A 15,121-nucleotide genomic window follows, 5' to 3' on the forward strand; every position below is an offset into this window, starting at 1 on the left:
AAAGAAGAAGACGACGGGGAGAAGAAACGAGACGTGAGGGGCTGGGACCACTCCCCTTCTCAGGAAATATGCAAAATGTCTCAAAAAAAAGGAAATATGCAAAATCACTTGTTGTTAATGGTGATTCTCAAATATGTGCTTCTCATGCAAGGAAAAAAACTGCGTAAAAAAACTTCACGACTTTTTTTTTCCTTTTCCAAGAAACACGGTTGTGCTTCTCACAGAAACAAATTTGTGCTTCTCTTATGAAAAGATCATGATTTTTTTTGCCTTTCCGAGAAGCATAGCTGTGCTTCTTGTTGCAACAAATCTATGCCTCCACGAGAAGCAAATATGTGCTTCTCGCGGAAGCAACAAAACTTTGCACGATTTTTTTGTGCCATTTTTTTTTGCTTTTTTCAAGAATCTGTGTCTCCACAAAAAATAAATCTATGCTTCTTATGGAAGCACAAATTTATTTTTTCATGCAAAGGAAAAGGATTCCTTGAATTTTTTCCTCCAAAACCTAGCTGAGCGCCCAATACGACATGTGACGATGTGACAGCGGCTAAACACGCCACTTGGCACGGCTCTAAGGGGCACCAAAAATGACTGTCAGAGGTCCCCGCAAAAGATAACCTCCAGTTAATTGCTCTTAGAAATATACCTTTGGCTCTCGGGCGTATAAGCACCTTTAACTAAAAAAGGGTGTATATGCATCTGCTATGGTAAAAAAAATGGTAACTACGAAAAAAGTCCAAAAGTCATTTTTTAGAAACAAACTTGACCTTCTGTTGTATTGAAAAAAAGTTTTTTTCTTCCACCAAGAATACCATGAAAGTCATTCCATGGTGGATTTATTTATACGAGTACAATACAAGGTCAAATTTGTTTCAAAAAAGTTTACGAGTTTCTTGAATTTTTGTAATTACTAAATTATGCTTCCATATCAGGTGCATATACACCTGAGAGGCAAAATTGCTTGTCTCTAGGAAGGGAAAAATACAAGTGCACTTTTGAGAGTTGCTGCTTTAGGGCATCTCCAACGTTGACTCTAAAATTGGACATTGTATCCGTCCGCTGACTCATGGGAACCAGTACACGAATACTGATGCGGCAGCCGACCATCCAACTATGTCCGGATACATTCCAAACCGGATTTCAGCAAAGCAGATGATACATGCAAACCGGATGATTTTCATCTGAATGAAAGCACATTCATTACATTTTCGACATATTTCATTAAACAAAAGCGACCGGACCTAAACCTAGTCGACGCTCGTCTTTCAAGTTATTGTTGTTCCCCTCCGGTGTTAGCCGTGTCCATGCCCGGCGGAGATGAGACCCGTGAAGTGAAGGCGTGGTCACTGGCGAGGAAGAGTAGGACATGGGAAAAATAGGAACCATTTGTTTATGTTTTTTTAACTATGAGTTTGTTCCTCTTTTCATGTTTTAAAGCACAAATTGTTCACACTATGAAAAAATCATATTAGGTTACTTTTAGTAAAAAGTTCATGCGGTTCAAAAAGTGCAGATGTTTTTGGAAAAAAAATGCTCACATTGTTTCTTAAATCAAATGTTCACATACTTTAACTAAGAATGTTTACGCCATTCAAAAAATGTCCACTTACTTACATATAAAAAAGTGTTTACGGTGTTAAGAAACGCTCACGTCACATTATTAGAAAACAAATGTTCACGTGCCTTTGTAAAATTGGTTTATGATGCCCAATTTTCTTTAATGTTGTTTTAGAGAAGAATTCCTAGAAAAATGTTGGCATGTCTAAACTACTTGTGAACAAAAGTTGTAATTTTTGTTTTTGAGTAACAGCAAAACTTGTAACAAGTCCAAGTTGTTTGCTGGAGCCACGCAATGCAAAATGCATGACTTGATAGAAGGCCGTGAACTTGTAGCTTGTACAGTAGAACCCAAGTCCTGATTAAATTGCTTGGGCCTCGAGTGAATGGGCCGTAGCAGCTAGCTAGCTAGCGTAAAAAAAAAAAGTAGAGGTAGAGCAGAGATGAGCACACTCTCTGTAGTGTGCTCTGCTGCTCCATCGATTCGATCCATCCCCACCCAGATGGGAGACACGCTCCCCGCCCGGCCGGCCTTCCTCCAGGTTTCTTGTCCATCCCCGGCGGCGGCGGCGGGGGACTAGCCTGTCTTGGCCACCGGAGGGCGAGCGAGGCGTTGCCGTCGCTGCAGCGCGGCCGAGTGCGAGCAGGGTGACGCGCGCCGGCCGGTGGTAAGATGCACGCGCGCCTGTATTACTCCACTCCACTCCATTGAAGCTAGCTATTTCAGTCAGTCCCCCCATCTCCATCTGTAGCTTAGATGCAACTCGTCTCCACGGATTTATTTACAGGCGTCTCCCTTCTTCACCAAGGTTGCCACCTACTAGAGAGACTTGTACTGTAGTAGATGTGTGCAGTCTCTAGGGCTACATACACATACAGGGGCGCCCAGGAGTTCATGCCGGGGGCGGGGGATAGATGGGAAAACAAGCTTACCCTTAGTAGTCTACTCTAGGTAACCTAAGAGCAACCCAATCCGACAAAAATGGGGGATTTTTTTTGTGTGTGTGTGTGTGTGTGGGGGGGGGGGGGGGGGTCCCATTCAGTCAAACAAATTAAGTAAGAAGAAGATAATAAAATCAATGATAATGCTCGTCTCCTACGCTCCTGCGTGTGACGCTCGTACATCTTTCTGATTTCAAGACAACCCGAGCGATTTCTTGTGCAAATAGACAACTGAGTGAGTTTTTACAGTTTGCTTCTCTAGCAAAGGTTGTTTATCAGGTCCCGCAGCTTGAAGCTGCAGATAATTCGTCGAAACGAACATATGGATATGGCAGGTCTTAGGAGCCTACTCCTGAAGCTAGATGGAAGAACAAACTTAGACATCCAAGAAAAATAGTCCACCTGATTGCTAGATCTCACTGCTCCTGCAACACCTGCAGACCTTTTTTTTATGTATATGGATAAGCTATGGATAGTCCACTCTCCACTCCCATAAAAGCGGCCACTTTTTTTACATGGTTGGAATTTCTGATGTGTATGGTAAGTTTGGAGGAGGTATTGAGCAAGTTACATTTTCTTTCTTTGGCAGTGTATGGTAAGTTTGGGAGGTATAGTGCAGAGCAGAGCAGGGGAGGTATATGCTTTTTGTAACTGCTGCTATTTATTTTCTCATTAATTTTGCATTCCAAGTTCTGTTACTTTGAACAACTAGTTTTATCAACTAACTGGGGGCGTGCATTTGTTCTATTCAGCTGGCCGCAAACAGAGAACGTTGTGCTCCTAAACAACTAGTACTATCTTCAGCAAAGCTAGCCAACCAGGGACCTAGAATCTCCATCACTCCATCACCTCGAGTCTCAAGCAATGGGCAGTGAACTGCTCGCAGCAATGGTTGCACCACTAGCGGAGCATCCCTTGATCCCGTCCACGACCACTACCACCACTACCGCCGGCAACGGAGCCATCACAACAATCACCACCACCACATGCTCCTCCGCCGCCCATGGCACCACTACCACTACCACCACAACCACAACAACAACCACCACAAGCACCTCCAACGCCACAACCATTTCACCCCTCTGTGATGAGGAATTTGAAATTTGATGGCTGTGCCCATCTGTATAATATGCCTTGACCTCCTTCTTTGGTTGGTGATGATGGGAGCACAGGGCATGAAGTTGAAGCTTCTCACTGAAGCCTGCAGTTGTTTGTCATATGAGGAAATTGAATGGAAATTTGTGGGTACGAGCTAACAGTTATCGGTTACTGTTTTGTTGATGCAAAATATTATCTAGAAACCTTGTATCTTAAGTAATTGTTATTGCCATAGAAACCTTTAGATGCTTCTCTTGCAACTATTGGTACGGTTCTGGAGCTAATGGATTTCATGGACGATTGGGTTTTCATCTGCTGCAAACTTTCTATGGAAAACTGCTGCTACTATTATTTTTTGCTGCACAATTACTTAATTTCCGAGGATCTGTTTTTTCGACCTTTGCTGTTCTTTGTTGCATGCACCGATAAAAATAGGCTTTTAAGTGCTTAGCTATATTTTTTAACTATGTTCCCCACCTAACTTCTATGGTGGCTTACTTGACTAGATACATCTCAGGGGAGCTGTTTGTGTTTTGCTCTATATTGACAAGCAGTTCATGTTAAGTTTTCAAAATGTGAAGTGTCAACTATGTTCAGTTTCTTCAAAGTACAATATCACCTTATGCAAAGTTGGGGATCAAATGCATCATTCTTATGTGATCGATTTGTAGGAATAATACTTCTTTTTCCCCAATGTATTATTGCCTGATGATTTATGGTCTCAAGTAGTAGTGGCCAGTGTTCTCCTCAGGTATATGGCAAGAGTCCGCCGCTGAAGCTGATGGATTTTATGCAACTTTGTGTGGAACACGCCCTCTTGGTAAGGCACGCAGGGTGCCTGACACTGTTACTCTTTTGTCCAGCATGGGAATGTGCTTGTTTTCTGACTGGATTATGTCGTCGCGTGTGTGCTGGAAGCTGAATTGGGAGACTGTGTGTCGTCTTGATGTGTGTATTTAATCTGGCTCTATTGGTTTCAGATTACACGTTGTCCATGAAATTTCCAAAAGAAAAGTGTAATATTTCAGAAAGCAGTGAGGTTGATGTGTTGTGCTGTTCTTGCTGTATGAGAAGGGGGCAGCAGCAGCAGAGACGATGAATCCTGCACTGCTTGTGTGATGGTGAAACTGAAACTGTTTGCATTTGAATTCAGTTACTTAAAACCGGAGATGCAATAGCGTTCGTAATGCCATGCACGTACAGTACGTAAGTAATGCAATAAGTTTATTTCCGTCTGGCTATTTTTCGTCTGTTTTATATTCATCTCACCTCCCACCACCCCTTCCCGCTGAATTTTCTCCCTCCCATTAAAAAAACCCAGATCCCATTAAATGTGAAGATCTTGTTTCGTGCTTGCTTTAATTCAATCAAATAAATAATTAGTTATTAAGAATTCAGACGGGTATGCATGGCAGGGTCACCCTGATTAGAAAGCAATATGAGTGTCAGGAACAAATAGTCGAGGAAAACTACGAATAATAGGGGTATGAAAACAACAAAGAAGGGACAACGAAAAAGAATGAACCTAGCTAAAAATAGTGCAGACTTTTACTGCATATTCTTCTAGCTAAACACAAACATGGTACATGTTCAAGACCTGTCTAGTACTCCCTCCGTTCGGAATTACTTGTCGCAGAAATGGATGTATCTAGACGTATTTTAGTTCTAAATACATCCATTTCCAAGACAAGTAATTCCGAACGGAGGGAGTAGTTCAATGCTGCTTCAGTCAGGAGAAGGAACATAAATATAAAACGTGACCCTGCAGAATGTAACAAATAACAATAACCAGGATAATGTTATGTCAGAAACTAGTTGCTCAATTCCTCACAAGTAGGTGTTTGCACACCGACAAGGAAAACAAGCAGCAGAATATTGCAGAGGTGAACACAAGAGGACAGCAAAATGTTCTCAGAAAAAGACAGCACAGTCCACTCCACATCACTACTTGTACTTGAGATGTATCTACCAATTAATTCAACCAAGTCATCATATGGACCATTCATTCGTGATGTCTAGAAAAGACAACAAGCATCACAGCAGATAGCAGGTGAGGAGGCCACGGAATGGGCCACGGCCACAGCCGCGGCGCAGTCGTTTGAGAGCCATCCGCATGGACGGCCTTTGCTGCGGATTCCCAACGGTGCAATCCACGCCCAGCATGAACACAGTTGCCATCTCCTTCATGTACCGCGCTTGATCTGGGATGTCCCTGTCCACGGCACTCTGGAACATTTCCTGTTGGTTTGCCATCAGCTTAGTGAAGTTCTTCCACGCCCAGGTCGCCAAATGACCATCGGCTCCAGCTTCATTGGCCATCCGCCCCGTGACAAGCTCCAGCATGAGCACCCCAAAGCTGTAAGTGTCAACCTTCTCCGTCAGCTCGCTTGCTGCCACCCCATATTCTGCAGTTAATCATTTATTAGTACTCCCTCCGTCTCAAAATTCTTGTCTTAGATTTGTCTAGATATGGATGTACCTAATACTAAAACGTGACTTGATACATTCGTATTTAGACAAATCTAAGACAAGAATTTTGGGACGGAGGGAGTACTAGTTAAAAGACCAAGATAGTGTAGACAGAATTCCCTGTAATGAAGAAAAGTTAAGACAGAATTCCATTGCGTGAATCGATCGCCTAACATACCCGGAGCTGCGTACCCAAAGTTACCAAGAGGCAGGCCGGCCATATTCATCTGTGCAGCGTCAAAACTGGCTATTACAGGCTTGAAATTCTGATCAAGCAAGATGTTGTTCGAGTTGATGTTGTTGTGGATAATCGGTCTTTTGCATCTGTGGTGCATGTGGCAGAGTCCTTTGGCCACGCCGATGGCAATGAGCCTCCTCACTGGCCAGCTCAGCGGCCGACCAGCATCCATGGGTTGGTGCAGCCAGGATTGAAGGCTGCCATTCACCGGATACTCATAGACAAGCATGATGGCGTCTTCCCACTGGATGAGGTCTACAACTTTGATGATGTTGTCGTGAGAATTGCTGGCTAACAGGAACATCTCTGAAATGTAGTGGTACTTGACATTGTCATCCACTTGTAGTGCTAGGTTTTCATTCTGGAACTTCTTGACGACCAGCGTAGTTGGGAGACTGATGCCAGCAATGGCTTGAACCTGTATTATGTGGAGTTCGTCATCCCTTACCATTCTGCTAACCCACACCATTTTCTTATTATTTTCAGTAAGGCTGTTGACTATGGCCTGTCCATTGAGCGCAATAGGCAGTGTCTTGGCAGGACGGCTCCAGAGCTGCATTGTCTTAGCGGCCGGGTAGTGCGTGAAGAGGTTCGTGTCAAGAATGTATCAGCCTGCAAACATATCACATATTCGTACTTAGTATTATTGTCTCCTTCTCCAAAGATGTATACACATATAATTACTAAAGAGAGATGCATGTTTGTAATTAGTTTGACAGCAAAATGTTGACAGGAAATACCACGGTTCCCATACATAGAACATGTAAGGATCAAACTACTGAAATGATGATCTGAAATTGGCGGTAGCCTGCAGATACTATAACCTACTACTATAACGTCTGCTGATACCAGGATTCAGCTACTAGTGCAAATCAGATGAGAACATTCAGAAGTCAGAACCGAGCTGCAGAACTAAATTCATGGAGTGTTGCTTACCACTGAGAGAGAAAAAGAGAGAAGAGGAGGCATCAAATTAGTTGAGGGGAAACGTAGAGGTAGAGGAGAGGAGCGTATGCACCAAAGGAATTTGAGCGGCGGCGGCGGCGGTCGGAGTTGGAGAAGAGAAGCTGAAATACGGGCGAGGCGATGCAGTGCACGGGAGCTCGAAGCGGTGAGGAACCCGACCATGCCTTGTCGGGCGTACCGGCAGACCGACGGTGGGCCTCCCACTCGGGCACGGCCAGCCGTCCCAAGTCGCCTGCGCAACAAGAGCTTCATCTCGTCCGGATCCAGACCCGGCGGCCTTCGCGGCGACCCCATCGCCGACAGATCTAACGTCTCCGGCCGGATCGACGCCGATGGGATGGTGGAGAGGAGAGGAGAAGGGGAGGGGAATGCTGCGTAGAGAGGGAGAGAGAGATGGGCGGCAGATTCATTCTTAGCAACGAATGTCTTGCCTGCGGATCTGTGATAGAAGGTGTACCCAACTGTCTCCTTTGGGTATCCTATGAAGACATATTTCTCCGATTTGAGTTTGAGCTTATCGAGATGAAACTTTTTCACATAAGCATCGCAACTCCAAACTTTAAGAAATGACAACTTAGGTTTCTTGCCAAACCATAGTTCACACGGTGTCGTCTCAACGGATTTAGATGGTGCCCTATTTAACATGAATGCAGCTGTCTCTAATGCATAACCCCAAAACGATAGTGGTAGATCGGTAAGAGACATCATAGATCGCACTATATCTAATAAAGTACGGTTATGACGTTCGGACACACCATTACACTATGGTGTTCCAGGTGGCGTGAGTAGTGAAACTATTTCACATTGTTTTAATTGAAGGCCAAACTCGTAACTCAAATATTTTACCTCTGCAATCATATCGTAGAAACTTTTATTTTCTTGTCACGATGATTTTCCACTTCACTCTGAAATTCTTTGAACTGTTCAAATGTTTCAGACTTATGTTTCATCAAGTAGATATCCCCATATCTGCTCAAATCATCTATGAAGGTCAGAAAATAATGATACCTGCTGCAAGCCTTAATATTCATCGAACCACATACATCGGTATGTATGATTTCCAACAAATCTGTTGCTCGCTCCATTGTTCCGGAGAACAGAGTCTTAGTCATCTTGCCCATGAGGCATGGTTCGCAAGTACCAAGTGATTCATAATCAAGTGGTTCCAAAAGTCCATCAGTATGGAGTTTCTTCATGCGCTTTACACCGATATGACCTAAACGGCAGTGCCACAAATAAGTTGCACTATCATTATTAACTTTTCATCTTTTGGTTTCAATATTATGAATATGTGTAACACTACGATCAAGATCCAACGAACTATTTTCATTGGGTGTATGACCATCGAAGGTTTTATTCATGTAAACAGAACAACAATTATTCTCTGACTTTAATGAATAACCGTATTGCAATAAACATGATCAAATCATATTCATGCTCAACGCAAACACCAAATAATACTTATTTAGTTTTAACACTAATCCCGAAAGTATAGGGAGTGTGCGATGATGATCATATCGATCTTGGAACTACTTCCAACACACATCGTCACCTCACCCTTTACTAGTTTTTGTTTATTCTGCAACTCCCGTTTTGAGTTACTACTCTTAGCAACTGAACCAGTATCAAATGCTGAGGGGTTGCTGTTGGGGAACGTAGTAATTTCAAAAAAATTCCTACGCACACGCAAGATCATGGTGATGCATAGCAATGAGAGGGAAGAGTGTGATCTACGTACCCTTGTAGATCGACAACGGAAGCGTTTGGTTGATGTAGTCGTACGTCTCCACGGCCCGACCGATCAAGCACCGAAACTACGGCACCTTCGAGTTTTAGCACACGTTCAACTCGATGACAATCCCCGGACTCCGATCCAGCAAAGTGTCGGGGAAGAGTTCCGTCAGCACGACGGCGTGGTGATGATCTTGATGTACTACTGTCGCAGGGCTTTGCCTAAGCATCGCTACAATATTATCGAGGACTATGGTGGCAGGGAGCGCCGCACACGGCTAAGAATATGATCACGTGGATCAACTTCTGTGTTTCTGGGGTGCCCCTGCCTCCGTATATAAAGGCTCAAGGGGGGGCGGTGCGGCCGGCCTAGAGGTGGCGCGCCAGGAGGAGTCCTACTCCCTCCGGGAGTAGGATCCCCCCCAATCCTAGTTGGAATAGGATTCATGGAGGGGGGAAAAGAGAAAGGGGGGCCGACCCCCTCTCCTTGTCCTATTCGGACCAAGGGAGGGGAGGGGCGCGCGGCCCATCTCAGGCTGCCTCTTCTCTTTTCCACTAAGGCCCACTAAGGCCCAGATAGCTCCCGGGGGGTTCCGGTAACCTCCCGGTACTCCGGTAAAATCCCGATTTCACCCGAAACACTTCCGATATCCAAACATAGGCTTCCAATATATCAATCTTTATGTCTCGACCATTTCGAGACTCCTCGTCATGTCCGAGATCACATCCGGGACACTGAACAACCTTTGGTACATCAAAACGTATAAACTCATAATATAACTGTCATCGAAACCTTAAGCGTGCGGACCCTACGGGTTCGAGAACAATGTAGACATGACCGAGACATGTCTCCGGTCAATAACCAATAGAGGGACCTGGATGCCCATATTGGTTCCTACATATTCTACGAAGATCTTTATCGGTCAGACCGCATAACAACATACGTTGTTCCCTTTGTCATCGGTATGTTACTTGCCCGAGATTCGATCGTCGGTATCCAATACCTAGTTCAATCTCGTTACCGGAAAGTCTCTTTACTCGTTCCGTAATACATCATCTCGCAACTAACTCATTAGTTGCATTGCTTGCAAGGCTTAAGTGATGTGCATTACCAAGAGGGCCCAGAGATACCTCTCCGACGATCGGAGTGACAAATCCTAATCTTGAAATACGTCAACCCAACATCTACCTTTGGAGACACCTGTAGAGCACCTTTATAATCACCCAGTTACGTTGTGATGTTTGGTAGCACACAAAGTGTTCCTCCGGCACACGGGAGTTACATAATCTCATAGTCATAGGAACATGTATAAGTCATGAAGAAAGCAATAGCAACATACTAAACGATCGGGTGCTAAGTTAATGGAATGGGTCATGTCAATCAGATCATTCAACTAATGATGTGATCCCGTTTAATCAAATGACAACTCTTTGTCCATGGTTAGGAAACATAACCATCTTTGATTAACGAGATAGTCAAGTAGAGGCATACTAGTGACACTCTGTTCGTCTATGTATTCACACATGTATTATGTTTCCGGTTAATACAATTCTAGCATGAATAATAAACATTTATCATGATATAAGGAAATAAATAATAACTTTATTATTGCCTCTAGGGCATATTTCCTTCAGTCTCCCACTTGCACTAGAGTCAATAATCTAGATCACATCGCCATGTGATTTAACATCAATAGTTCACATCTTTATGTGATTGGTTCACATCTCCATGTGACTAACACCCAAAGGGTTTACTAGATTCAATAATCTAGTTCACATCGCTATGTGATTAAGACCCAAAAAGTGATCATGTTTTTCTTGTGAGAGAAGTTTAGTCAACGGGTCTGCCACATTCAAATCCGCATGTATTTTGCAAATTTCTATGTCAACAATGCTCTGCATGGAGCTACTCTAGCTAATTGCTCCCACTTTCAATATGTATCTAGATTGAGACTTAGAGTCATCTGGATCAGTGTCAAAATTTGCATCGACGTAACCCTTTACGACGAACCTTTTGTCACCTCCGTAATCGAGAAACATATCCTTATTCTAGTAAGGATAATTTTGACTGCTGTCCATTGATCTACTCCTAGATCACTATTGTACTCCCTCTCTTAACACAGTGTATGGTATACAATAGATCTGGTACACAGCATGGCATACTTTATAGAACCTATGACTGAGGCATAGGGAATGACTTTCATTCTCTTTCTATCTGCTGCCATGGTCGGGCTTTGAGTCTTACTCAACTTCACACCTTGTAACACAGGCAAGAAACTTTTTCTTTGACTGTTCCATTTTGAACTACTTCAAAATCTTGTCAAGGTATGTACTCATTGAAAAAACTTATCAAGCGTCTTGATCTATCTCTATAGATCTTGATACTCAATATGTAAGCAGCTTCACCGAGGTCTTTCTTTGAAAAAATCCTTTCAAACACTCCTTTATGCTTTGCAGAATAATTCTACATTATTTCCGATCAACAATATGTCATTCACATATACTTATCAGAAATGTTGTAGTGCTCCCACTCACTTTCTTGTAAATACAGGCTTCACCACAAGTCTGTATAAAACTATATGCTTTGATCAACTTATCAAAGCGTATATTCCAACTCCAAGATGCTTGCACCAGTCCATAAATGGATCGCTGGAGCTTGCATATTTTGTTAGCACCTTTAGGATTGACAAAACCATCTTGTTGCATCACATACAACTCTTCTTTAATAAATCCATTAAGGAATGCAGTTTTGTTTATCCATTTGCCAGATTTCATAAAATGCGGCAATTGCTAACATGATTCGGATAGACTTAAGCATAGATATGAGTGAGAAACTCTCATCGTAGTCAACACCTTGAACTTGTCTAAAACCTTTTGCGACAATTCTAGCTTTGTAGATAGTAACACTACTATCCGTGTCCGTCTTCCACTTGAAGATCCATTTATTATCAATGACTTGCCGATCCTCGGGCAAGTCCACCAAAGTCCACACTTTGTTCTCATACATGGATCCTATCTCAGATTTCATGGCCTCAAGCCATTTATCGGAATCTGGGCTCATCATCGCTTCCTCATAGTTTGTAGGTTCGTCATGGTCAAGTAACATGACCTCCAGAATAGGATTACCGTACCACTCTGGTGCGGATCTCACTCTGGTTTACCTACGAGATTCGGTAGTAACTTGATCTGAAGTTACATGATCATCATCATTAGCTTCCTCACTAATTGGTGTAGTAGTCACAGGAACAGATTTCTGTGATGAACTATTTTCCAATAAGGGAGAAGGTACAATTACCTTATCAAGTTTTCTACTTTCCTCCCACTCACTTCTTTCGAGAGAAACTCCTTCTCTAGAAAGGATCCATTCTTAGCAACGAATGTCTTGCCTGCGGATCTGTGATAGAAGGTGTACCCAACTGTCTCCTTTGGGTATCCTATGAAGACATATTTCTCCGATTTGAGTTTGAGCTTATCGAGATGAAACTTTTTCACATAAGCATCGCAACTCCAAACTTTAAGAAATGACAACTTAGGTTTCTTGCCAAACCATAGTTCACACGGTGTCGTCTCAACGGATTTAGATGGTGCCCTATTTAACATGAATGCATCTGTCTCTAATGCATAACCCCAAAACGATAGTGGTAGATCGGTAAGAGACATCATAGATCGCACTATATCTAATAAAGTACGGTTATGACGTTCGGACACACCATTACACTATGGTGTTCCAGGTGGCGTGAGTAGTGAAACTATTTCACATTGTTTTAATTGAAGGCCAAACTCGTAACTCAAATATTTTACCTCTGCAATCATATCGTAGAAACTTTTATTTTCTTGTCACGATGATTTTCCACTTCACTCTGAAATTCTTTGAACTGTTCAAATGTTTCAGACTTATGTTTCATCAAGTAGATATCCCCATATCTGCTCAAATTATCTGTGAAGGTCAGAAAATAATGATACCTGCTACAAGCCTTAATATTCATCGAACCACATACATTGGTATGTATGATTTCCAACAAATCTGTTGCTCGCTCCATTGTTCCGGAGAACAGAGTCTTAGTCATCTTGCCCATGAGGCATGGTTCGCAAGTACCAAGTGATTCATAATCAAGTGGTTCCAAAAGTCCATCAGTATGGAGTTTCTTCATGCGCTTTACACCGATATGACCTAAACGGCAGTGCCACAAATAAGTTGCACTATCATTATTAACTTTGCATCTTTTGGTTTCAATATTATGAATATGTGTAACACTACGATCAAGATCCAACGAACTATTTTCATTGGGTGTATGACCATCGAAGGTTTTATTCATGTAAACAGAACAACAATTATTCTCTGACTTTAATGAATAACCGTATTGCAATAAACATGATCAAATCATATTCATGCTCAACGCAAACACCAAATAATACTTATTTAGTTTCAACACTAATCCCGAAAGTATAGGGAGTGTGCGATGATGATCATATCAATCTTGGAACTACTTCCAACACACATCGTCACCTCACCCTTTACTAGTTTCTGTTTATTCTGCAACTCCCGTTTTGAGCTACTACTCTTAGCAACTGAACCAGTATCAAATGCTGAGGGGTTGCTGTTGGGGAACGTAGTAATTTCAAAAAAATTCCTACGCACACGCAAGATCATGGTGATGCATAGCAACGAGAGGGAAGAGTGTGATCTACGTACCCTTGTAGATCGACAACGGAAGCGTTTGGTTGATGTAGTCGTACGTCTCCACGGCCCGACCGATCAAGCACCGAAACTACGACACCTTCGAGTTTTAGCACACGTTCAACTCGATGACGATCCCCGGACTCCGATCCAGCAAAGTGTCGGGGAAGAGTTCCGTCAGCACGACGGCGTGGTGACGATCTTGATGTACTACTGTCGCAGGGCTTTGCCTAAGCACCACTACAATAATATCGAGGACTATGGTGGCAGGGAGCGCCGCACACGGCTAAGAATATGATCACATGGATCAACTTGTGTGTTTCTGGGGTGCCCCTGCCTCCGTATATAAAGGCTCAAGGGGGGGGGGGGGGGTGCGGCCGGCCTAGAGGTGGTGCGCCAGGAGGAGTCCTACTCCCTCCGGGGGTAGGATTCCCCCCCCCCAATCCTAGTTGGAATAGGATTCGCGGAGGGGGGAAAAGAGAAAGGGGGGCCGGCCCCCTCTCCTTGTCCTATTCGGACCAAGGGAGGGGAGGGGCGCGTGGCCCATCTCAGGCTGCCTGTTCTCTTTTCCACTAAGGCCCACTAAGGCCCATATAGCTCCCGAGGGGTTCCGGTAACCTCCCGGTACTCCGGTAAAATCCTGATTTCACCCGGAACACTTCCGATATCCAAACATAGGCTTCCAATATATCAATCTTTATGTCTCGACCATTTCGAGACTCCTCGTCATGTCCGAGATCACATCCGGGACACCGAACAACCTTCGGTACATCAAAACGTATAAACTCATAATATAACTGTCATCGAAACCTTAAGCGTGCGGACCCTACGGGTTCGAGAACAATGTAGACATGACCGAGACATGTCTCCGGTCAATAACCAATAGCGGGACCTGGATGCCCATATTGGTTCCTACATATTCTACGAAGATCTTTATCGGTCAGACCGCATAACAACATACGTTGTTCCCTTTGTCATCGGCATGTTACTTGCCCGAGATTCGATCGTCGGTATCCAATACCTAGTTCAATCTCGTTACCGACAAGTCTCTTTACTCGTTCCGTAATACATCATCTCGCAACTAACTCATTAGTTGCATTGCTTGCAAGGCTTAAGTGATGTGCATTACCGAGAGGGCCCAGAGATACCTCTCCGACGATCGGAGTGACAAATCCTAATCTCGAAATACGTCAACCCAACATGTACCTTTGGAGACACCTGTAGAGCACCTTTATAATCACCCAGTTACGTTGTGACGTTTGGTAGCACACAAAGAGTTCCTCCGGCACACGGGATTTACATAATCTCATAGTCATAGAAACATGTATAAGTCATGAAGAAAGCAATAGCAACATACTAAACGATCGGGTGCTAAGTTAATGGAATGGGTCATGTCAATCAGATCATTCAACTAATGATGTGATCCCGTTTAATCAAATGAC

At 43.4% G+C, this 15,121-nt stretch overlaps 1 protein-coding gene and 1 long non-coding RNA gene across 5 annotated transcripts; one reads left to right on the top strand and one right to left on the bottom strand.

Moving 5' to 3' along the window:
• Window positions 1-1,919: 1,919 nt before the first annotated feature.
• On the top strand, window positions 1,920-3,908 carry LOC147956817 (uncharacterized). Its single transcript, XR_015610657.1, has 2 exons — window positions 1,920-2,225; window positions 3,252-3,908. It is a non-coding gene; the product is annotated as an uncharacterized LOC147956817 (long non-coding RNA).
• A 1,474-nt stretch (window positions 3,909-5,382) lies between these two features.
• Window positions 5,383-7,673, bottom strand: LOC125521861 (MDIS1-interacting receptor like kinase 1-like). 4 transcript variants are annotated; one of them, XM_048686921.2, is made up of 4 exons: window positions 7,153-7,673; window positions 7,045-7,068; window positions 6,245-6,916; window positions 5,383-6,002 (listed from the first exon to the last, which is right to left on the bottom strand). In XM_048686921.2, exons 3-4 carry the CDS (start codon window positions 6,861-6,863, stop codon window positions 5,632-5,634), a joined length of 990 nt encoding a protein of 329 aa, XP_048542878.2. In that variant the 5' UTR covers window positions 6,864-6,916; window positions 7,045-7,068; window positions 7,153-7,673; the 3' UTR covers window positions 5,383-5,631. The 4 variants fall into 4 exon arrangements, with proteins under 4 accessions (XP_048542878.2, XP_048542880.2, XP_048542879.2 ...); XM_048686923.2 differs by lacking the exon at window positions 7,045-7,068 and having other exon boundaries at window positions 7,323-7,673; XM_048686922.2 differs by lacking the exon at window positions 7,045-7,068 and having other exon boundaries at window positions 7,241-7,673.
• Between the last annotated feature and the right edge of the window lie 7,448 nt (window positions 7,674-15,121).

The sequence above is a fragment of the Triticum urartu genome, chromosome 7A (genome assembly GCF_056163025.1).
Source record: "Triticum urartu cultivar PI428250 chromosome 7A, HENAU_Tu73, whole genome shotgun sequence".
NCBI lineage: Eukaryota > Viridiplantae > Streptophyta > Magnoliopsida > Poales > Poaceae > Triticum > Triticum urartu.

What these genes read in the sequence shown, in the direction of transcription:
- LOC125521861 (XM_048686923.2), bottom strand. Translation starts at nt 6,863, where the DNA reads ATGCAGCTCTGGAGCCGTCCTGCCAAGACACTGCCTATTGCGCTCAAT. An exon ending in CTTTGGGTACGCAGCTCCGG is followed by an intron (nt 6,003 to 6,244) that starts GTATGTTAGGCG and finishes GATTAACTGCAG; the next exon opens with AATATGGGGTGGCAGCAAGC.